Raw genomic sequence first — 24,502 nt, 5'->3', positions numbered from 1 at the left:
TTTATAACATATACTCTTTTCCTGGCACATTACGTGTATTAACTCCTTTAACTCTCCCAACAACACTATGCATGGGTATCTCCATTTTATAGATGAGGATAGTGAAAGTGTAAGTGTTAGTCTTAGACAAAAATAACTTATGTAACTTGTTCAAGGTCATGTAGTTAGTAAATGGAGGAGTCAGGATTTGAATTGGGTATTCTGTCTCCAGAGCCCATTTGCTATATTGCCATGAAATAGATTTTTTTTTCCTTCCACATATCCATTCAGAAGATGGGCTTGTCAGGTGATCCTGGACAGTAGGTATCTGTCCACCATGTCATCAAAGGAAAAAGATTCTGTTTTCATCATCTCCTATGGTGTTTTCCTTATGTGCATGTGGAAAATGGTAATGAAAGAAGATGGAGGGCAGTTTCCTTTTTAAAGAATGTGACCTGGAGTTTGTATTGACAACTTTGCCTCACATACTGTTGGCCAAAATTTAATCATGACTGTAACTACTGTGAAGGGGGCTGGAATCTATAACCTCTAGCTAAAACTCAGAGGTTCAGGTACTAAATTGAAAGAGAGAACAGATACTTGGAGAGTGGAAAGGAGTTTATAATCTTCATGGTAATAAGTCACATTGGAAATAGAAGTAAAAAAGAGTCTAAAGAAGGTTACATCAGCAAGATGGAGGGGTAGAAGGTTCCAGTGCTCATCTTCCCTGCAAATACAGCAAAAACAATAAGTAGCAAATGAGAATATGATGTAAATAGGTAGCTCTGGATTAGAATGAACAAGCATCAGAAACCCCGTAGAGCACAAAACCCAAGAATGGCCACACAGAAAAGTACAGGGAGCATTTTATTTCTATCACTTGATCTCCCAGTCCAGGGCAGTTTGGCATCAGGAAGGTTCTCCTCAGTAGAGTTTTTCCCATGGAGAGCAGAAGAATCCCAGTGAGCCTGACCACTGTGTATCTCTTATGTCCCTTACATTGGCAGGTGGCTTCTTTACCACTAGCACCATCAGTAACTGAACTTAAAGAAATGGAGATCTGGGAGTTATCTGAAAAAGAATTCAAAATGATTAAGGAAGCTCAGATAATTCAAGAGAAGACAGATAAACCGTTCAGTGAACTTAGGAAAACTATACATGAACAAAATGAGAATTTCAGTGAAGAGAAAGAAATCATAAAAAGAACAAAACAAATTCTGGACCTGAAGAATACACTGAATAATGCAGTAGAGAACTTCAGTATCAGGCTTAGTCAAGCAGAGGAAAGAATCTGTGAACTTGTAGACAAATCTCATGATATTATACAGGCAAAGGAAAAAAAGAAATTAGAAAGAAAAAGAGTGAAGAAGGCCTATGTGAATAATGGAACACCATTAAATGAAACAACATCTATGTAATGGGAGTCTCAGAAGAAGAAGAAGAGAGAGAAAGGGAGAGAAAACTTACTCTAAAATATAATAGCTGCAAACTTACCAAATCTGATGAAGGTATGGCTATCTAGGTGCATAAGCTCAAACATTCCCAAATAGATTCACCCCTAAGAGATCTTCACCAAGACATTACCATTAAGCTCTTAAAGATCGAAGGCAGAGGGAGGATTTTCAAAGCAGTTAGAGAAAAAATTAGAGATACCTTCTAGGTAACAAGGTACATGTGTGCCAAGCTGCTTTAGACTCTGTGCGACATGGACTGTAGGCTTCCAGGCTTCTCTAAGGGATTTTCCAGGCAAGAATACTAGAATGAGTTGCTGTGCCCTCCTCCACAGGGTCTTTCTGACGTAAGGCTTGAACCCACTCTTATGTCTCCTGCATTGGCAGGTGGGTTCTTTACTGCTAGCACCACCAGGTAACAAGGTACCTAGCTACAAGGTAATCCTGGTAAGCCTATTAGCAAACTTTTCAAGCAGAAGCTTTGCGTGCCAGGAGAGAGTAGGATGATATATTCAAATTGCTTGAAGAAAATAACTGTTAATAAAAAATACTTCACCTGTCAAATTTCCATCAGAAATGAAAGAGATATAAAGACTTCAGGAAAATAACAAAAGCTGAATGCCCACTCTGACCATTTTATTTAGCAAAGTACCAGATATTCTAGCTATAGCCATTAGGTTAGGGAAAAAAGAAAGAAAAGACATTTAATTCATAAAGGAAGAAATGAAATCATCTCTGTTTGCAGTGACATGATCTTATAAGAAGAAAACTGTAACATCTCTACCAAAAAACTGTTAGAACTAATAGATGAATTCAGTAAAGGTATAGGATACAAAATCAATATACAAATCATCATTGTATTCCTATGCACTAATAATGAACTATCTGAAAGAGAAATTAAGAAAGCAACCCCATTTACAGTAGCATCAAGACAATAAAGCATGTAAAAATAAGTTTTACCAAGGAATTGAAGACCAGTGTGCTGATTAATAAAATGTTGTTGAAAGTCGTTGAATTAGACACACACACAAATTGAAAGATATCCTGTGTTCTTGACTTGGAAGAATTAATATAAAAATGTTCATGCTGACCAAAGTTATCTTCATAATCAATATAACCCCATCAAAATTTCAGTGGCATTTTTCACAGAAATATAAATACTATCCTAAAATTTATATGAAGCCATAAAAGACCCAAATAGCCAAAGCAGTCTTGAGAAAGGAGGACAAAGTTGGAGGCATCACACTTCCTGATTTCAAGCTATTATGTGCTTGTTGTTCAGTCGCTCAGTCGTGTCCAACTGAAGCTTCAACTTCAGTGTCGGTCCTTCCAGTGAATATTCAGGATTGATTTTTTTTGGATTGATTGTAAGCTATTGGTAATCAAAATAGTACAGTACTCAAATAAAGCAGGCGTAAGAGCTGGAACAGAATAGCTGGAACAGCCCGGTCATAAGCCCAAGCATAATACGGTCAACTAAGTTTTGATGAGGGTGCCAGCAACACACAGTGGGGAAAGGACAGTCTCCTTAATAAATTATGTTGGGAAAACTAGTATCCACATGTGCCGGGGACCAGCCCCGGCTGAACCAGGGTATTCGAAGGAGAGACGGCGTAGGCGAAGATCAGGAAACAATTGCTTAATTAAATGTTAATTAAGGATATAAAGAGTAATAGAATGAGGATAGCTCAGTAGGAAAATTCAGTGAAGAAAAGAGGCTGAAATAAGGATAGCTCAGTGAGGAAATTCAGTGGAGAAAAGAGGCTGAATAATTCAGCCAGAAGGTAAGAGAAAGAACGACATGGTGAGACCAAGTTTCGGTGAACAAGGCCCGCACTTTATTTTTCAAAGTAGTTTTTATACCTTAAGTTATGCACAGAGGATAATGGGGGAAGGGGTAGAGTCTTGCAGCAAACCAGGCTTTCTTCCTGCAAACTTATCATATGCAAAAGCTTAGGTGATTTGCATCATCTTCTGGCCCGGAGGCCTGTTAACATTTTAAGACCTTTTCTTCAGAAAACTTATTTTTCTCTAAAGGTGATTGGTCAGGAGCCACCCTCCAAAAGCATTAGATAAAGTTGCATTCGTACAGCGCAAAGGTGTGGTGGGCTACAAAAAGAATTAACTCAAGGGTCCCAGGTTACAAACATTAAAGCTACTATTTACACCAATTATATTAACCAATACACTGCCAGGGACACAGCAGGTAAGGGATATGGAAACTTAGCAGCAAACATTGGCCCAACAAGTGAAAATCCCTTCACTAATACAATTTCTAATCAATCTTTTAACTACTCAAAAGAATCTGTGTTTAGACAGTTTAGAACATCTCCTGCCTCTCACAGTTGGGAGGCTCTGAACAATCACATGTGGCCGGAAAAACCTATTCAGGCAGGCTAGAGGATTTCCAAAGGAGTTTGTAGGTTAAACACTGTCACACCCAGGAATTATTAACTGGAGCTGTAAGCTAACTTTTTTCAGAGAGGTAGTGGGGGACAGCCCCCCGTAAAGTCTGAGGTGTAGGTGAAAGCACAAAGCAGAAAGTAGGCAGACTCTGGTTTTGGGGGTAGATTGCTCGAGAATTTCCAGGGAGACTCCTGAGGCTTGATCCCGCCTTTGCGTATGCCAAGCCTCCTTCCTCATGACCTTTGTCATGGGCGGAGTTCCTCACGCTGGCTACCGGCAGTGATAGAATTCCAGTTGAGCTATTCCAGATCCTGAAAAGTGCTGCACTCAATATGCAATATGCACTCAATATGCAATATGCCGGCTCCCGGCACACATGCAAAAGAATGAAGCTGGACCCCTATTTTACACCAGCCACAAAATTGACTCGAAATGGGTAAACTGTATATATAAGACCTGAAACTATAAAACTCCTAGAAGAAAACTTACGGGAAAAGATCCTTGATGTAGTTGGTCTTAGCAGTGATTTCTTGGTTAAGATAACAAAACCATAGGCAACAGAAGCTAAAATAAACAAGTGGGACTGTATCAAACTAAAAAGATTCTGCACAGCAAAGGAGAATTTATTGAAAAGGCAGCCTATAGAATAGGAAAAGATATTTAGAAACTATATATCTAATGAAAGATTAATATAAAAAATACACAGAACTCATATAGCTGAATAGTACAAAGGGAGATAGTGCAATTAAAAATGGGCAAAAGACTTGAATAGACTTTTTCCCCAAAGAACGATGTACCATGGCCAGAAGATAATGAAAAGGTGCTGTCTACCAGTAATCATCAGGGAAGCACAAGAGAAACCCCCTCACACCTCTTAGAATGGCTATTATCAAAGAGACAAGAGACAGCAAATAGCAAGGATTGGAGAAAACAGAACCCTTGCACTCTGTTGGTAGGAATGTAACATGGTACATTATCTTAAAGAGATAAAAGCATACTCATGTTCATTTCAGCATTATTTACACTAGTCAACATATGTAAATAACCTTAATGTCTTTCCATGGATAAAAGAAAAGTGATTTGTATAGATGATTCAGCCAATAAAAAGAATAAATATCATTTGTGACAGCATGGATGAATCTGGAGGGCATTTATGCTAAGTGAAATGTGCAAGACACAGAAAGACAGATACTGTGTGGTATCACTTATACATGGAATCTTTGAATTAAGACAAAAAAAACCAGTTTCAAAGAAACGGAATAGAATGTTGGATTCCAGGGGCTGGGAGAATGGTAAATGCGTGATAAGATCCAAGCGTGTACATTTTTAGTGAGTTCTGAGGGTCTAACATATAGCATGGTTCAGTTCAGTTCAGTTCAGTTGCTCAGTTGTGTCCGACTCTTCGCGACACCACGGACTGCAGCACGCCAGGCCTCCCTTTCCATCATCAACCCCTGGTGTTTACTCAAACTCATCTCCTTTGAGTTGGTGATGCCATCTAACCATCTCATCCTTTGTCATCCCCTTCTCCTCCTGCTCTCAATCTTTCCCAGCATCAGGGTCTTTTCCAATGAGTCAACTGTTCACATGAGGTGGCCAAAGTATTGGAGTTTCAGCTTTAACATCAGTCCTTCCAATGAACACTCAGGACTGATCTCCTTTAGGATGGTCTGGTTGGTTCTCCTTGGAGTTCAAGGGACTCTCCAGAATCTTCTCCAACACCACAGTTCAAAAGCATCAATCCTTTGGTGCTCAGCTTTCTTTATAGTCCAGCTCTCACATCCGTATGTGACTTCTGGAAAAGCCATAGCCTTGACTAGACAGACCTTTGTTGGCAAAGTAATGTCTCTGCTTTTGAATATGCTATCTATGTTGGTCATAACTTTCCTTCCAAGGAATAAGTGTCTTTTAATTTCATGGCTGCAGTCACCATCTGCAGTGATTTTGGAGCCCCCAAAAATAAAGTCTGACACTGTTTCCACTGTTTCCCCATCTGTTTGCCATGAAGTGATGGGACCAGATGCCATGATCTTCGTTTTCTGAATGTTGAGCTTTAAGCCAACTTCTTCACTCTCCTCTTTCACTTTCATCAAGAGGCTTTTGAGTTCCTCTTCACTTTGTGCCATAAGGGTGGTGTCATCTGCATATCTGAGGTTATTAATATTTCTCCCAGCAATCTTGATTCCAGCTTGTGCTTCCTCCAGCCCAGTGTTTCTCATGATGTACTCTGCATATAAGTTAAATAAGCAGGGTGACAATATTCAGCCTTGACGTACTCCTTTTCCTTTTTGGAACCAGTCTGTTGTTCCATGTCCAGTTCTAACTGTTGCTTCCTGACCTGCATACAGATTTCTGAAGAGGCAGATCAGGTGGTCTGGTATTCCCATCTCTTTCAGAATTTTCCACGGTTTATTGTGATTCACACAGTCAAAGGCTTTGGCATAGTCAATGAAGCAGAAATAGATGTTTTTCTGGAACTCTCTTGCTTTTTCGATGATCCAGTGGATGTTGGCAATTTGATCTCTGGTTCCTCTGCCTTTTCTAAAACCAGCTTGAACATCTGGAAGTTCATGGTTTGCGTATTGCTGAAGCTTGACTTGGAGAATTTTGAGCGTTACTTTACTAGCGTGTGAGATGAGTGCAATTGTGCGGTAGTTTGAGCATTCTTTGGCATTGCCTTTGTTTGGGATTGGAATGAAAACTGACCTTTTCCAGTCTTGTGGCCACTGCTGAGTTTTCCAAATTTGCTAGCATATTGAGTGCAGCACTTTCACAGCATCATCTTTCAGGATTTGAAATAGCTCAACTGGAATTCCATCACCTCCACTAGCTTTGTTCATAGTGATGCTTTCTAAGGCCCACTTGACTTCACATTCTAGGATATCTGGCTCTAGGTCAGTGATCACACCATCGTGATTATCTGGGTCATGAATATCTTTATGTACAGTTCTTCTGTGTATTCTTGCCACCTCTTCTTAATATCTTCTGCTTCTGTTAGGTCCATACCATTTCTGTCCTTTATTGAGCCCATCTTTGCATGAAATGTTCCCTTGGTATCTGTAATTTTCTTGAAGAGATCTCTGGTCTTTCCCATTCTAGTTAATGTGGCATTGTGTATTTGAAAGTTTCTGAGAGTACATCTTAAGCATTCTCACCACGTGTACGTGTACACACACATACAGGGTGTTAACAGTGTTAGCCGTGTGAAATGAAGGAGGTATTATCTTCATCCTGACAGTCATTTTACCCTGATTTACCATTTTACCATATATCATTACATCTTGCACTTTTAATATACAGTTATATTTGTCAGTTATTCCTCAATAGAATAAAAAATAAAAGCGAAGTGTGGGAACATATTCTTTAAAAATATTCTCCACTTTGTCCCAATGCACTCATTGCTTACATGAGTCCTCTCAGAGCTCTCCTCTATGCTTCTTTCCTTGTGTCCCCCACACCCATGCCCTCATGGTTTTTGCATTCTATTTCCTGGGCTTTCTCTAATGTATGTTCGTTTTTCGTCCTCATTACTACTGTATTGGTCCACGTAGTTATTGTCTTTTCCTCTGTTCACTGGTCCCCTTCCACATCTGTGTTCTGATGCTCATGCCTGTCAGAGCGATCTTTTCAAAAGTCTTAAACCACTATCCTCTTAAAAATCCCTGGTACTTGTCTTCTGTTGGGTGAAAATCTAAACTACTTGGCCTCTCATACCCTTCACTTTCTCATTCTTCTGTGCTTTTCCTAGTACTTTCTCAAGCATGCAAGTTAAGTCATGATTAACTTATTATTTTCCAAAGATATCATTAAACTTATTTTCGGGTTGTCATCTCTTCTTCTTAAAAGCCACACTCACACACTCTTAAGTTCACTCAGAAAGTTGCTATATTTTCCTCTAAGATACTGCTTACTACTTGTTTTGTGAAGTGGTTACTAATAATCTTGGTCCTAAGCAGTTTGTATTTACTTCCCGTCCCTGTTTTCCCATGGCATTTTTAAGTTTATGCCTTCATTAGCATGTATCTTTTATGTTATAATTATTTTTAGTCTTTCTCTATTTAACTTCATAAGTGCCCTGAGGGCAGAGACTGCATTTACACATCTTTTTAAAAATTCCCAGCACACAACACAGTGCATGGCACATGGCAGTCATTGAGGGAAATAAATGGGAAGTGAATTGTAAGTGGATGAAAGTAGTTATTGAAATGTATCATAAATAGGAAACAAGATGTTTCATTGAGGCTGTTGCAATATAAGACATTAATTTTTTAGAACGTGCCAACATTAGTAAAAAGCCCATACATTTTTAGAGTGCTTTTTCAAATTTTGAAGTATTGTCACTTCATCTCATAGGTTTTTCAACACCTGGGACAACATTAGAGACATTTTTTAATAAGAAAATGTAATTTACTTTTCCTTTAGTAATTGAGATACTGGTGCTGTATATATTATATAACATTCTACTTTTGGATGTGCATGTTATAGAATGCTTACCTCTGACCTACTTATAGCACATTTTGTATCACAGTGGATGACGTAGTAGATGAAAGTGATGACAACGATGATATTGATTTAGAAGCTGAAAATGAAACTGAAAATGAAGATGAACTAGATCACAATTTTAAGGTTGGTATAAATTCCTGTTTTCAGTCAATTTTATGAATGTATACATTTGTAGAAAAAAGATTGGGTAGATATATATATCTATTGAAAGTGAAAGTCACTCAGTCATGTCTGAGTCTTTGCCCGAATTCTCTGGGCCAGAATACTGGAGTGGGTAGCCTTTCCCTTCTCCAGGGGATTTCCCAACCCAGGGATTGAACCGAGGGCTCCTGCATTGCAGGCATATTCTTTACCAGCTGAGCCACAAAGGAAGGCCAAGAACACTGGAGTGGGTAGCCTATCCCTTCTCCAGCAGATCTTCCTGACCCAGGAATCGAACTGGGGTCTCCATCCATTGCAGGTGGATTCTTTCCCAACTGAGCTATCAGGAAACAGTAGATTAATTTGTTTTATCCACATCTTTTTTATCATGAATAACTGTGGACGCTAAGCTATTGAAATGAAAATAATGTTGCTTTAAATACATTGTCTGAAAAGGTCCTTAAAATAAGATATTTTCACTCTTTTCTGACCAGAGAGATTTTATCTAAAGTTTCTGACTTAGATTTTAAAGTCTAAGGAAATCTAAGTTTGAGTCACAACTTATTTTGCTTTATTGGTAGAGGGGGTAGTGGTAGAGGGGGCCATTTTAGTATCTGTAGAAAAACATCTGTTTAATTCCTTCATTTTTCAACTGTTTAGCTTTTAGTACCTTCTGGGGGCAGAGAGAGTTTGTTTGACTCTCGTCTCCTTGGGCCTTTTTGTCTTGAAATGCTACATTGAAATTGGTTTACACTGAGTATTTGACTGTCTTTGGGGATAGAGTCTAAGATCCTGGAAGGAGATTTCTATCTTAACAGCAGATGTAGAACCAGATTTATGTGATAACCAAGGCAAGCTTTGGCAAAATTGTAAAGGTAGCCAGTTTAGAAAACATGATGGTATGCATCCTGGCGTCAAGAAGCTACAGAGAAGAAAAACAGCACAGGCTCTGGAAAGAAAGTGAAGTTGCTCAGTCGTGTCCGACTCTTTGTGACCCCATGGACTATAGCCTGCCAGGCTCCTCCATCTGTGGGATTTCCTAGGCAAGAATACTGGAGTGGGTTGCCATTTCCTTCTCCAGGGGATCTTCCTGACCCAGGGATCAAACCTGGTTCTTCTGCACTGCAGGTACTCTTTACCGTCTGAGCTACCAGGGAAGCTACAGGCTCTGGTGTTCAAGGCAAAAAATCTGGGGTAACTGTATGTTGGTGGTTCTGGATTTGATATGGTGAATGAACTGGTAGACTCTGAGTCAGGGCAGGTCAGCAGAGTTTACATTCTGTATACAAAGTGTTCCTTAGATAGCAGGAGGTATATTAAAATCAACTGTTTGGATTTATTGGGATATGAGTGTTTAGACATAGTAAAATTTCATAGATTAACACTAAGTTTATAATTTAAAGTTTTGTATGTTGTTGGAAACCTTTCTTTTATGTATGTTTCCATGTCTATTAAAAACAGAGTATTTTGAGTATAATTTATTCTTTCTGGCTCAGGGTCCTTATTAAAGATATATACAGATGTTGTGATCTACAGATGTAAAATGGAAATTGGTAGGGAAGTAGAACTCAATAGGAATTTATAACAGTGATACTAATTTTTCTGTTTGGAGGTTGTCAGTGTATATGCATGAATACATATTTAAAAATTTTTTAAAAATCATTTGAGGGTAAGTTACATACCTTATATCATGGTTGTTTATCCCTAAATATATTAGTGTGTATTTCCTAATGACAGTGATACAGTCATCTCTCTATGTGAGTGTCCTGGGGTGAATTGGTCCCTGAACCCACCTTGGATACCAAAATCCACAGATGCTCAATTTCTTAATATAAAGTGATGAAGTAATTGCATGTAACCTATGCACATCCTCCCATATACTTTGCCATCTCTAAAGTACCTATAATACCTAATAATATGTAAATTCTATATAAATAGTTGTAAGTAAAATGTAAATGCTGTGTATATAGTTATTCAGTTAAGTTCAGTTCAGTCGCTCAGTCGTGTCTGACTCTTTGCGACCCATGAATTGCAGCACGCCAGGGCTCCCTGTCCATCACCAACTCCCGGAATTCACTCAAACTCAGGTCCATCGAGTCAGTGATGCCATCCAGCCATCTCATCCTCTGTCGTCCCCTTCTCCTCCTGCCCCCAATCCCTCCCAGCATCAGAGTCTTTTCCAATGAGTCAACTCTTCGCATGAGGTGGCCAAACTACTGGAGTTTCAGCTTTAGCATCATTCCTTCCAAAGAACACCCAGGGCTGATCTCCTTCAAATGGACTGGTTGGATCTCCTTGCAGTCCAAGGGACTCTCAAGAGTCTTCTCCAACACCACAGTTCAAAAGCATCAATTCTTTGGTGCTTAGCTTTCTTCACAGTCCAACTCTCACATCCATACATGACCACTGGAAAAACCATAGCCTTGACTAGACGAACCTTTGTTGGCAAAGTCATGTCTCTGCTTTTGAATGTGCTGTCTAGGTTGGTCATAACTTTCCTTCCAAGGAGTAAGTATCTTTTACTTTCATGGCTGCAGTAACCGTCTGCAGTGATTTTGAAGCCCCCCAAAATAAAGTCTGACACTGTTTCCACTGTTTCCCCATCTATTTCCCATGAAGTGATGGGACCAGAGGCCATGATCTTCGTTTTCTGAATGTTGAGCTTTAAGCCAACTTTGTCACTCTCCTCTTTCACTTTCATCGAGGCGTTTTTGTTCCTCTTCACTTTGTGCCATAAGGGTGGTGTCATCTGCATATATGAGGTTATTGATATTTCTCCTGGCAGTCTTGATTCCAGCGTGTGCTTCTTCCAGCCCAGTGTTTCTCATGATGTACTCTGCATATAAGTTAAATAAGCAGGGTGACAATATACAGCCTTGATATTCTCCTTTTCCTATTTGGAACCAGTCTGTTGTTCCATGTCCAGTTCTAACAGTTGTTTCCTGACCTGCGTATAGGTTTCTCAAGAGGCAGGTCAGGTGGTCTGGTATTCCCATCTCTTTCAGAATTTTCCACAGTTTATTATGATCCACACAGTCAAAGGCTTTGGCATAGTCAATGAAGCAGAAATAGATGTTTTTCTGGAACTCTCTTGCTTTTTTGATGATCCAGTGGATGTTGGCAATTTGATCTCTGGTTCCTCTGCCTTTTCTAAAACCAGCTTGGACATCTGGAAGTTCACGGTTCATGTATTGCTGAAGCCTGGCTTGGAGAATTTTGAGCATTACTTTACTAGCGTGTGAGATGAGTGCAATTGTGCGGTAGTTTGAGCATTTTTTGGCATTGCCTTTCTTTGGGATTGGAATGAAAACTGACCTTTTCCAGTCTTGTGGCCACTGCTGAGTTTTCCAAATTTGCTGGCATATTGAGTGCAGCACTTTCACAGCATCATCTTTCAGGATTTGAAACAGCTCAACTGGAATTCCGTCACCTCCACTACCTTTGTTCATAGTGATGCTTCGTAAGGCCCACTTGACTTCACATTCCTGGATGTCTGGCTCTAGGTCAGTGATCACACCATTGTGATTATCTTGGTTGTGAAGTTTTTTTGTACAGTTCTTCTGTGTATTCTTGCCACCTCTTCTTAATATCTTCTGCTTCTGTTAGGTCCATACCATTTCTGTCCTTTATCAAGCCCATCTTTGCATGAAATGTGCCCTTGGTATCTCTAATTTTCTTGAAGAGATCTCTAGTCTTTCCCATTCTGTTGTTTTCCTCTATCTTTGCATTGATCGCGGAGGAAGGCTTTCTTATCTCTTCTTGCCACTCTTTGGAACTTTGCATTCAGATGCTTATATCTTTCCTTTTCTCCTTTGCTTTTAGGCTTCTCTTCTTTTCACAGCTATTTGTAAGGCCTCTCCAGACAGCCATTTTGCTTTTTTTGCATTTCTTTTCCATGGGGATGGTCTTGATCGCTGTCTCCTGTAGAATGTCACGAACCTCCGTCCGTAGTTCATAATGCACTCCATCAGATCTAGTCCCTTAAATCTATTTCTGACTTCCACTGTATAATCATAAGGGATTTGATTTAGGTCATACCTGTATGGTCTAGTGGTTTTCCCCACTTTCTTCAATTTAAGTCTGAATTTGGCAATAAGGAGTTTATGATCTGAGCCACAGTCAGCTCCCGGTCTTGTTTTTGCTGACTGTATAGAGCTTCTCCATCTTTGGCTGCAAGGAATATAATCAGTCTGATTTCGGTATTGACCATCTGGTGATGTCCATGTGTAGAGTCTTCTCTTGTGTTGTTGGAAGAGGGTGTTTGGTATGACCAGTGTGTTCTCTTGGCAAAACTCTATTAGCCTTTGTCCTGCTTCATTCTGTATTCCAAGGCCAAATTTGCCTGTTATTCCAGGTGTTTCTTGACTTCCTCCTTTTGCATTCCAGTCCCCTATAATGAAAAAGACATCTTTTTTGAGTGTTAGTTCTAAAAGGTCTTGTAGGTCTTCATAGAACCGTTCAACTTCAGCTTCTTCAGTGTTACTGGTTGGGGCATAGACTTGGATTAATGTGATATTGAATGGTTTGCCTTGGAAACAAACAGAGATCATTCTGTTGTTTTTGAGATTGCATCCAGGTACGGCATTTTGGACTTTCTTGTTGACTATGATGGCTACTCCATTTCTTCTAAGGGATTCCTGCCCGCAGTAGTAGATATAATGGTCATCTGAGTTAAATTCACCCATTCCAGTCCATTTTAGTTCGCTGATTCCTAGAATTTTGATGTTCACTCTTGCCATCTCCTGTTTGACCACTTTCAATTTGCCTTGATTCATGGATTTAACATTCCAAGTTCCTATGCAATATTGCTCTTTACAGCATTGGACCTTTCTTCTATCACCAGTCACATCCACAAATGTGCATTGTTTTTGCGTTGGCTCCATCCCTTCATTCTTTCTGGAGTTATTTTTCCACTGATCTCCAGTAGAATATTGGGCACCTACCGACCTGGGGAGTTCCTCTTTCACTATCCTATCATTTTGGCTTTTCATACTGTTCATTGGGGTTTCAAGGCAAGAATACTGAAGTGGTTTGCCATTCCCTTCTCCAGTGGACCACATTCTGTCAGACCTTTCCACCATGACCCGCCCATCTTGGGTTGCCACACAGGGCATGGCTTAGTTTCATTGAGTTAGACAAGGCTGTGGTCCTAGTGTGATTAGATTGACTAGTTTTCTGTGATTATGGTTTCAGTGTGTTTGCCCTCTGATGCCCTCTTGCAACACCTACTGTCTTACTTGGGTTTCTCTTACCTTGGTCGTGGGGTATCTCTTCATGGCTGCTCCAGCCAAGCGCAGCTGTCTTGTCTCTTACTCTCCTTTAATTTAGAACATTTCCACAGATTTATTTTTTGGCATTCACATCTATAAAAAAGTTATTGACAGTATTACTCACTAGGGTATTTGAGATTGCTCACATTTACCCCATTTTACCTTAACAAGCAATTATGTAATAAGAAAAAGTAGATGAATTTATTGAACACATAGTCCTGTGCTAGTGCATGTGCCTTACATACATAGACATACCTTGTTTTATTACACTTTGCTTTATTGTGCTTTGCAGATACTGTGTTCTTAACAAATTGAAGAAGGTTTGTGGCAACCTTATGTGGAACAAGTCTGTTGGCCATTTTTCCAACAGCATTTGCTCAGTTAATGTCTCTGTGTCACATTTTTTGTAGTTTTACAGTGTTTCAAACTTTTTCATTATTAATATATAGATATGGTGATCTGTGACCAGTGATTTTTATTGTAATTATTTAGCAATAAATGTTTTTAAATTAGGATATTAATTGTTTTTTTTTTTAGATATTATTTATTGAACACTTAATGGACCACAGTGTCATGTGAACATAATTTTTATATGTATTGGAAAACCAAAAATTCACCCAACTTGCTTTATTTTGACATTTGTTTTATTGTGGTGGTCTGGAACTGAGCCTGTGTCCGGGTATGCCTAAAGTAGTCATTAAATCCTGTAAGGTATATGGTATTATTACCTCTGCTTTACAGGGCTGATAGTTGGAAACCAAAGACAGAGAAAGGTTATCCGTTGTAGAGACTGCAATCACACTTGAACACAGATGTTCAACCTCTAGTGATTCCATTCTCTTTGCCCTAGATTTTTCAGAGTTTGGAAAATTTATAGAAATTTGGAGGTTCTAGAAGACTTGTCTTCAGATTGCCAGAACTCGTCAGTTTATAAACTTCAATGTATTCTTTTTTTCCCTCTTTAATTTTAGAAGAACTTTAAGAAGTAAGAGGTTTATTTTTCCTGAATGTGTCAGGAGCTCTTTATCTTTGTTTTTCCTCAAACCAAAGCACAAATATTTTGCTATTGACTTCTGAAAGTAGTTTTCTTTCCTCACTGTGCCTGTTTTACAGGTAAATTAAAAAAAATTTTTTTAAATTTTATTTTATTTTTAAACTTTACAATATTGTATTAGTTTTGCCAAATATCGAAATGAATCCACCACAGATGGCCACCTTGTAAAGCTGTATCATCATAAATTAATACTGAATATTGGACTGCTAGTGTTTTTAGAGAAAGGAATATATTTAAAGTTTTTTTTTTATTATTTTGATAGTATTATCTACTTTAATAGATGCTAATAAAGAAAATTACATATTTTCTTTATGTATGTATGGTTCTTCAAAGCATAATTTAAGGATATATAAAATCATATATTTTATGTATATGACACAATAATTAATACGATACTCTTTAAATGAAACTAGTCTTTATTATTTATGGCAATGGGAAAATTTTATTGCTTAAAGAAATAATAGCTAAACTCCTTATTATGAGATATAGGAAATACATAGTATATTTTTCTTTTTTAAATTACTTGTTAGTATGACAGTATATAAATATAATCAGATACATGTATATAAAGTATTTTAAGGATTAACAGTAGAATGAATTTAAATCTGAAAAATAAGTAGTTTGCTCTATTGTCTTTCTTTAACCATCAACACGGGTAATAATGGATTTGTATTTGTGTTAGGCCAGAGTTGTTAAGGGTCCTAGAAGCTAGCTTTTATAGTAGGTAACTGACATTTATCTTTCCATCATGATGTATACTATCTCCGTTTACAGGTACAGTTCAGATTGATCCTGGGTACATATCTTATTCCTATGAGGTCATATTTCTTTACATTTAGCCTTTATTTTTTTCGCCCAAAGAGACATGGAAATCATTTTCCAGCTGTTGTTTCACTCCTCAGTGTTTTTTCCATGAACAACAGAGTGAATGATGATACCGAATCTTTTCTAAGGGAACTTTATTGACCATGGAATATAAGAGTGTGTGATACCCATTGCTCTCTCTTGAGGCAATGAATTATGTTGGCTAACAGTGTATCCTTCGAAATGATTTTACATTCTGATCCTGTTTGCAAGCCACTTAACCTCTCTGTACTTCAGTCTCCTTTAGTTAAATGGAGATGATGATACTACTTTACAGTATTCTTACACAGATTAAATTAGATCATAAGGTAAAATCCTTAGCATATTGCCTCACATATTTTCATTGCTTGATGAAAGTTATTTTGATTATCGCTGCCACCATCATATACTTAGGTTTTTCAGTTTAGTTTTCTGAAGTTTTACTGCCCTTTAATCTGAGCAAAATGATGGCAGTTAGTGAGATTGGGGGCAGGGAGCATACTTTAGTATTGATCTTGATGTTAATTTTTCTATTTTGAGGAGCCCAAATACTGTATTATGTTAGAATAATCTTTGATTAAAAGAAAACAAAACAACCAAGACAACAATAATACAACAACCAAAAAATACAAGCAAGTTTTATTTTACAATGAAATTTATGCAGCTTTTCTGTAGTGATTATTCTCTGTGTGCATGTAATTAATAATTTGGAAACTTTAAATCTGAAATGTACTTTTCTTAATTAATGACATCCCATTTTTATTATTTCAGAATGATGATATTGAAACGGATATTAACAAACTAAAACCCCAGCAAGAACCAGGACGAACAATAGAAGAACTTAAAATGTATGAACACCTTTTCCCTGAGCTTGTTGATGATTTTCAGGTATAAATATAGATAATTCAGCATCTTAACTCATTTTAAGAAAGAGTTCTTTTCTCTTAGACCCATAATCACTCTTTTCCTTCTGCATTTCATTTCTAAAAGATGAAAGTGGCATTGCTTTTCTGACTGACTTTGGAGAATTGTTTCAACATTCTTAGCTGCAAAATGAGAAACTGCTATCTGTAAAATGAGAGAACTAGGCCATTTAAATTTTGGACTAGCTTTTAAATTTTTTAATCATTTTTTTTAATCAAAATAATTGACATAGATTTTATTAACTTTTAAAAATTGTTAGAATGGCATTTCTGAAAGGGAGATGAGAGAAAATACTTAATTAAAAATATAGTCTGTGCTAGTCTGTGAACTGTGCTAATAGTCACCATATAATCATGGAATGTCAGGGAAAAAGGACAGCTGGAAGTTGTTTCTGAAATGTTGACAAGAAGTCACTCTCCTTATGAAGCAACTTAAAGACTTCATTGCCAGGAGAAATATCAATAAACTCAGATATGCAGATGATACCATTCTAATGGCAGATAGTAAAGAGGAAGAGCCTCTCGATACAGGTGAAAGATGAGAGTGAAAAAGCTGGCTTAAAACTCAGTGTTAAAAAAACGAAGATCATGGCATCCGGTCCTATCATGGCAAGAAGGGGGAAAAGTGGAAACAGTGACAGATTTTTTTTTCGTGGGCTCCAAAATTGTTGTGGATGGTGACTGCAGCCATCAAATTAGAAGAGGCTTGCTTCTTGGAAGGAAAGCTATGACAAACCTAGTCAGTGTATTAAAGCAGAGATATCACTTTGCTGACAAAAGTCCGTCTATGGTTTTTCCAGTAGTCATGTATGGATGAGAGATTTGGACCATAAAGCAGGCTGAACACCAAAAAATTGATGCTTTTGAACTGTGGTGCTAGAGAAGACTCTTGAGAATCCCTTGCACAGCAAGGAGATCAAACCAGTCAATCCTAAAGGGAGTCATCCCTGAATATTCATCAGGAAGAACTGACGCTGAAGCTGAAGCTCCAGTACTTTGGCCACCTGATGCAAAGACCTGACTCTTTGGAAAAGACCCTGATGCTGGGAAAGATTGAAGGCAAAAGAAGGGGGCTGCAGAGGGTGAGATGGTTAGATAGCATCACCAACTCAATGGACATGAGTTTGAGTGAACTCTGGGAGATAATGAAGAACAGGGGAGCCTGGTGTGTTGCAGTCTGTGGGGTCACAAAGAGTCAGACACAACTTGGTGACTGAACAAGTCCTCATTTATTTACTAGAATATAATAGACAACCTGGACTGCACAGCTGTTAAATGATAAAGCTGATTGAATTGATGGCAAGTAGTAGATCTAATTTTTAGCACTCATTGTGCTGCTCATTTGTGGATTCCTGAAACTGCCCAGGATCTTAAACTGTAAAATGAAGGGTTTGAATCATATATTCTTAGATTTACTTATGTAAACCACTTCCCTCAAGTTTCACAGTTAATTTCCAGTTGCTTAAAGAAAAAGACTTAAATGTAAAGCTATTGAGAGATAAAAATAGAGAAGTACTTGCTAGCTAATGTTTACATTTCACATTTCTAATTATTCAGGTTTTTCTCTGGGAAACAATGAGCTTTGGATGCTATGGAAGAGGCAGCAAGTTGCTTCCTCTCTCCCTCCCCTGCTGTCTTGGTATTCCCCATAGATTTGGCGGATGTTGGAGGGTATGTTGAAATCAGGGATAGGACAGAGGAAGTCAGGAAAGAGGACAGAAGTGAAGGAGAGGATATTTGTCAAAAAGAAAAAGAAGAAGGCAGGAAGAGGCATTTGAGAAAGACTGCAGGGTAATTTTCTTTCGTGCAACCTACAGGAAGTATCCAGCTGCTCTTTTAACACTTTTGTGCCCACTAAAAAATCCAGTGATAACAAACACTGCCAATTCTAAGCAGAAAAATATTGTGGAGGGGATTTGGGGTAGGAATTGATTATTCTGTGAAAAAATGATCTATTTTCATCTCTGTCTTATATACATATAAGAATTATATACTGTGCATAAAAATGGCAGGAGTTTTGATGTGGGAATAGAGAAAAGTAGGTTTTTTTTTTACTAAGTGTGGAAAGTGAAAGTAAAAGTCACTCAGTTGTGTCCAACTGTTTGTGACCCCATGGACTATACAGTCCGTGGAATTCTCCAGGCCAGAATACTGGAGTAGATAGCCTTGCCTTCTCCAGAGGATCTTCCCAACCCAGGGATCAAACCCAGGTCTCCTGCATTGCAGGTGGATTCTTTACCAGCTGAGCCACAAGCGAAACCCAATAATACTGGAGTGGTAGCCTATCCCTTCTCCAGTGGATCTGCCTAACCCAGGAATCAACCTGGGGTCTTCTGCACTGCAAGCAGATTCTCTACCAACTGAGCTATCATTGGTTGGTTCTAAATAGGAACCAATGACAGCTCAGTTGGAAAGACTAGAGATCTCTTCAAGAAAATTAGGGATACCTAGGGAATATTTCATGCAAAGATGGGCTCAATAAAGGACAGAAATGGCATGGACCTAACAGAAGCAGAAGATATTAAGAAGAGGTGGCAAGAATACACAGAACTGTACAAAAAAGATCTTCACGACCCAGATAATCACGATGGTATCATCACTCACACTCATTTAGAGCCAGACATCCTGGAATGTGAAGTCAAGTGGGCCTTAGGAAGCATCACTATGAACAAAGCTAGTGGAGGTGATGGAATTGCAGTTGAGCTATTTCAAATGCTACAAGATGATGCTGTGAAAGTGCTGCACTCAATATGCCAGCAAATTTGGAAAACTCAGCAGTGGCTACAGGACTGGAAAAGGTCAGTTTTCATTCCAATCCCAAAGAAAGGCAATGCTAAAGAATGCTCAAACTACCGCACAATTGCACTCATCTCACACGCTAGAAAAGTAATGCTCAAAATTCTCCAAGCCAGGCTTCAGCAATACGTGAACCATGAACTTCCATGTTCAAGCTGGTTTTGGAAAAGGCAGAGGAACCAGAGATCAAATTGCCAACATCCGCTGGACTATCGAAAAAGCAAGAGAGTTCCAGAAAAATATCTATTTCTGTTTTATTGACTATTCCAAAACCTTTGACTGTGTGGATCACAATAAACTATGGAAAATTCTGAAGGAGATGGGAATACCAGACCACCTGACCTGCCTCTTGAGAAATCTGTATGCAGGTCAGAAAGCAACAGTTAGAACTGGACATGGAACAACAGACTGGTTCCAAATAGGAAAAGGAGTTCATCAAGGCTGTATATTTTCACCCTGCTTATTTAACTTATATGCAGAGAACATCATGAGAAACGCTGGACTGGAAGAAGCACGAGCTGGAATCAAGATTGCCGGGAGAAATATTAATAACCTCAGATAAGCAGATGACACCACCCTTATGGCAGAAAGTGAAGAGGAACTAAAAAGCCTCTTGATGAAAGTGAAAGAGGAGAGTGAAAAAGTTGGCTTAAAGCTCAACATTCAGAAAACTAAGATCATGGTATCCAGTCCCACCACTTCATGGCAAATGGATGGGAAACAGTGGAAACAGTGTCAGACTTTATTTTTCTGGGCTCCAAAATCACTACAGATGGTGATTGCAGCCATGAAATTAAAAGACGCTTACTCCTTGGAAGGAAGTTATGACCAAATTAGACAGCATATTAAAAAGCAGAGACCTTATTTTGCCAGCAAAGGTCCATCTAGTCAAAGCTATGGTTTTTCCAGTAGTCACATATGGACGTGAGAGTTGGACTATAAAGAAAGCTGAGGGCCGAAAAATTGATGCTTTTGAACTGTTGTAGGAGAAATCCCTTGAGAGTCCCTTGGACTGCAAGGAGATCCAACCAGACCATCCTAAAGGAGATCAGTCCTGGGTGTTCATTGGAAGGACTGATGCTGAAGCTGAAACTCCAATACTTTGGCCACCTGATGCAAAGAGCTGACTCACTGGAAAAGACCCTGATGCTGGGAAAGACTGAGGGCAGTAGGAGAAGGGTACAACGGAGGATGAGATGGTTGGATGACATCACTGACACAATGGACATAGGTTTGGGTGGACTACAGGAGTTGGTGATGAACAGGGAGGCCTGGCGTGCAGTGGTTCATGGGGTCCCAAAGAGTCGGACGCTAGAGTTGGATGCTACTGAGCAACTGAACTGAACTGAACTGAAATAGAAAGTGTTTAGAAGAATCTTTTCAGCTATCATTGTATCAAATACTAGCAGGTCATGAGTTATTAAACAGAAATGAATTAATACTGATTATGACTTTTTCCACTTGGATTTGCATGTCACTTTCAACATCAACCTCTGAAGCTTAAAATTACCTGATGTGTTTGTTTGTATGCTTAACACCACTCAGTTTGTTTCCAGATGTATTAAAGCTAGTATTCAGTGGCCTGATGAAGGTAAAATGAGTGCATTTAAAGTCAACAGAATTGACAGCATAATTAACAGACTTTTTCAAGGGGACCTTGCGCATGCTTTTAAAGCTATAATTATTCATTTGGTGTTACAAGTATAGTTTTGTTTCCTTTTGTTTCTTGACGGCAGAATATTAGAAGTACCGGAATCCTGCATTTTGACAGCTCTTCTTTCATACATCTGTATTAGTTTAATAACATTTACCATATGGACTTTTGTTATTTTTTCCCCCTCTTTTAAATTTGATTTTAAATTTTTATTAAAGTTATGCATGGACAGAGTTTAAAGAGCAAGTAGTTTTGCATAGTTTAATTGGAAAAAAGTGTTTCCTCCTAGTTATCTACTGTTTCCTACAATCAACTTTCCATATGTTTTTGAAGTTAATCCCTGTATTTCTAAATGATATGCTTAATGTGCCATGTCTTTATTTTTCCTGATTTCATTCTCTCTCTCTCTCTTATTATCAACTTAAGGTAGACATCTAGTAATTTTCAGTCCTCTCTTCTAATATTTACATTTCAGAGTATAAATTTTTCTCTAATGACTGTTTTAGTTGCATCAAACAGATTTTGCTATTTATTGTTGTCTTTATTTTTGTTTTGAAACTTTTTGTCCATTATGGTTTTTTTCCTTTGATGCATTGGTAATGTTTGAGTTGCCTCCTTAATCTGCAATTTTTTTCATCTTTTTATTGAATTCTAGCATATTGTAGTACAGTGAGAGTACTTCTCTTTATGATTATAATCTTTTGAAATTTTTGAGATTTATCTTATGAGTTTGAATGAGGTCAGCTTTTGTTACTACTTCTCATGTCTTTGAAAAACATTCTGCTCCCATTAGGCCTAACTGTATATTTTCCTATACAAGAACAAGATTTTTAATTGTATTTAGAAGTTCTTTTCTGTCCTTATAAACTTTTATTCCTGTGTTATCAATTATTAAGAAAAGTGTGTTAAAGATTTCTCACTATGATTGTGAATTTGTTTCTGTCTTTTTGCATGTCTGTCAGTTTTTGTTGCATATTTTTGGAAGCTTATTACTTATAATAAGTGTATAAGTATAAATTGATTTCTTTTCCTTTCCAGTTGAACCTTTTAGTGAAGTTAGTTTTTATCTCTAAGACTTGAAGACAAAAGTTTTTTTTTTAATTATTGATATAGTTACATAAATTTTAGTTACTTGCCTAGTATCTTTTAAAATCTTTTCACAACTTTTTGGTATCCTTAGCTGTTTATCTGTTAAACAGCATGTATTAATACTCGGTGGAGAGATCTGACAGAATGTGGTCCACTGGAGAAGGGAATGGCACACCACTTCAGTATTCTTGCCTTGAGAACCCCATGACAGTATGGAAAGGCAAAATGATAGGATACTGATAGAGAAACTCCCCAGGTCAGTAGGTGCCCAATATGCTACTGGAGATTGGTGGAGAAATAACTCCAGAAAGAATGAAGGGATGGAGCCAAAGCAGAAACAATACCCAGCTGTGGATGTGACTGGTGATAGAGGCAAGGTCCAATGCTGTAAAGAGCAATATTGCATAGGAACCTGGAATGTCAGGTCCATGAATCAAGGCAAATTGGAAGTGGTCAAACAAGAGATGGCAAGACTGAATGTCGACATTCTAGGAATCAGCAAACTGAAATGGACTCGAATGGATGAATTTAACTCAGATGACCATTACATCTACTACTGCGGGGAGGAATCTCTCAGAAGAAATGGAGTGGCCATCATGGTCAACAAAAGAGTCCGAAATGCAGTACTTTGATGCAATCTCAAAAACGACAGAATGATCTCTGTTCGTTTCCAAGGCAAACCATTCAATATCACATTAATCCAAGTCTATACCCCAACCAGTAACGCTGAAGAAGCTGAAGTTGAACGGTTCTATGAAGACCTACAAGACCTTTTAGAACTAACACCCAAAAAAGGTGTCCTTTTCATTATAGGGGACTGGAATGTGAAAGTAGGAAGTCAAGAAACACCTGGAGTAACAGGCAAATTTGGCCTTGGAATATGGAATGAAGCAGGGCAAAGACTAATAGAGTTTTGCCAAGAAAATGCACTGGTCATAACAAACACCCTCTTCCAACAACATAAGAGAAGACTCTATACATGGACATCACCAGATGGTCAACACCAAAATCAGATTGATTATATTCTTTGCAGCCAAAGATGGAGAAGCTCTATACAGTCAGCAAAAACAAGACCAGGAGCTGACTGTGGCTCAGACCATGAACTCCTTATTGCCAAATTCAGACTTAAATTGAAGAAAGTAGGGAAAACCACTAGACCATTCAGGTATGACCTAAATCATATCCCTTATGATTATACAGTGGAAGTCAGAAATAGATTTAAGGGACTAGATCTGATAGATAGAGTGCCTGATGAACTATGGACGGAGGTTCGTGACATTGTATAGGAGACAGGGATCAAGACCATCCACATGGAAAAGAAATGCAAAAAAGCAAAATGGCTGTCTGGGGAGGCCTTACAGATAGCTGTGAAAAGAAGAGAAGTGAGAAGCAAAGGAGAAAAGGAAAGCTATAAGCATCTGAATGCAGAGTTCCAAAGAATAGCAAGAAGAGATAAGAATGCCTTATTCAGCGATCAATGCAAAGAAATAGAGGAAAACAACAGAACGGGAAAGACTAGGGACTCTTCAAGAAAATCAGAGATACCAAAGGAAGATTTCATGCAAAGATGGGCTCGATAAAGGACAGAAATGATATGGACCTAACAGAAGCAGAAGGTATTAAGAAGAGATGGCAAGAATACACAGAAGAACTGTACAAAAAGATCTTCACGACCCAGATAATCACGATGGTGTGATCACTGACCTAGAGCCAGACATCCTGGAATGTGAAGTCAAGTGGGCCTTAGAAAGCATCACTACGAACAAAACTAGTGGAGGTGATAGAATTCCGGTTGAGCTATTCCAGATCTGAAAGATGATGCTGTGAAAGTGCTGCACTCAATATGCCAGCAAATTTGGAAAACTCAGCAGTGGCCACAGGACTGGAAAAGGTCAGTTTTCATTCCAATCCCAAAGAAAGGCAATGCCAAAGAATGCTCAAACTACCGCACAGTTGCACTCATCTCACACGCTAGTAAAGTAATGCTCAAAATTCTCCAAGCCAGGCTTCAGCAATACGCAAACCATGAACTTCCAGATGTTCAAGCTGGTTTTAGAAAAGGCAGAGGAACCAGAGATCAAATTGCCAACATCCGCTGGATCATCAAAAAAGCAAGAGAGTTCCAGAAAAACATCTATTTCTGCTTCATTGACTATGCCAAAGCCTTTGACAGTGTGGATCACAATAAACTGTGGAAAATTCTGAAAGAGATGGGAATACCAGACCACCTGATCTGCCTCTTGAGAAATCTGTATGCAGGTCAGGAAGCAACAGTTAGAACTGGACATGGAACAACAGACTGCTTCCAAATAGGAAAAGGATTTCATCAAAGCTGTATATTGTCACCCTGTTTATTTAACTTATATGCAGAGTACATCATGAGAAATGCTGGA

General features: G+C 38.4%; 1 protein-coding gene across 4 annotated transcripts in view; it reads left to right on the top strand.

Moving 5' to 3' along the window:
• Positions 1 to 24,502, top strand: part of AGTPBP1 (ATP/GTP binding protein 1) — a 193,360-nt gene that overhangs the window by 81,814 nt on the left and 87,044 nt on the right. For all 4 annotated transcript variants that reach the window (XM_027550143.1, XM_027550146.1, XM_027550145.1 and 1 more), the window contains 2 exons: positions 8,365 to 8,462; positions 16,419 to 16,535. In XM_027550143.1, coding sequence (XP_027405944.1) covers positions 8,365 to 8,462; positions 16,419 to 16,535 — 215 coding nt within the window. The remainder of the gene's footprint in view (positions 1 to 8,364; positions 8,463 to 16,418; positions 16,536 to 24,502) is intronic.

Source organism: Bos indicus x Bos taurus, chromosome 8 (genome assembly GCF_003369695.1).
Source record: "Bos indicus x Bos taurus breed Angus x Brahman F1 hybrid chromosome 8, Bos_hybrid_MaternalHap_v2.0, whole genome shotgun sequence".
Classification (NCBI taxonomy): Eukaryota; Metazoa; Chordata; class Mammalia; order Artiodactyla; family Bovidae; genus Bos; species Bos indicus x Bos taurus.
This window is presented reverse-complemented; position numbering and strand designations above follow the sequence as displayed.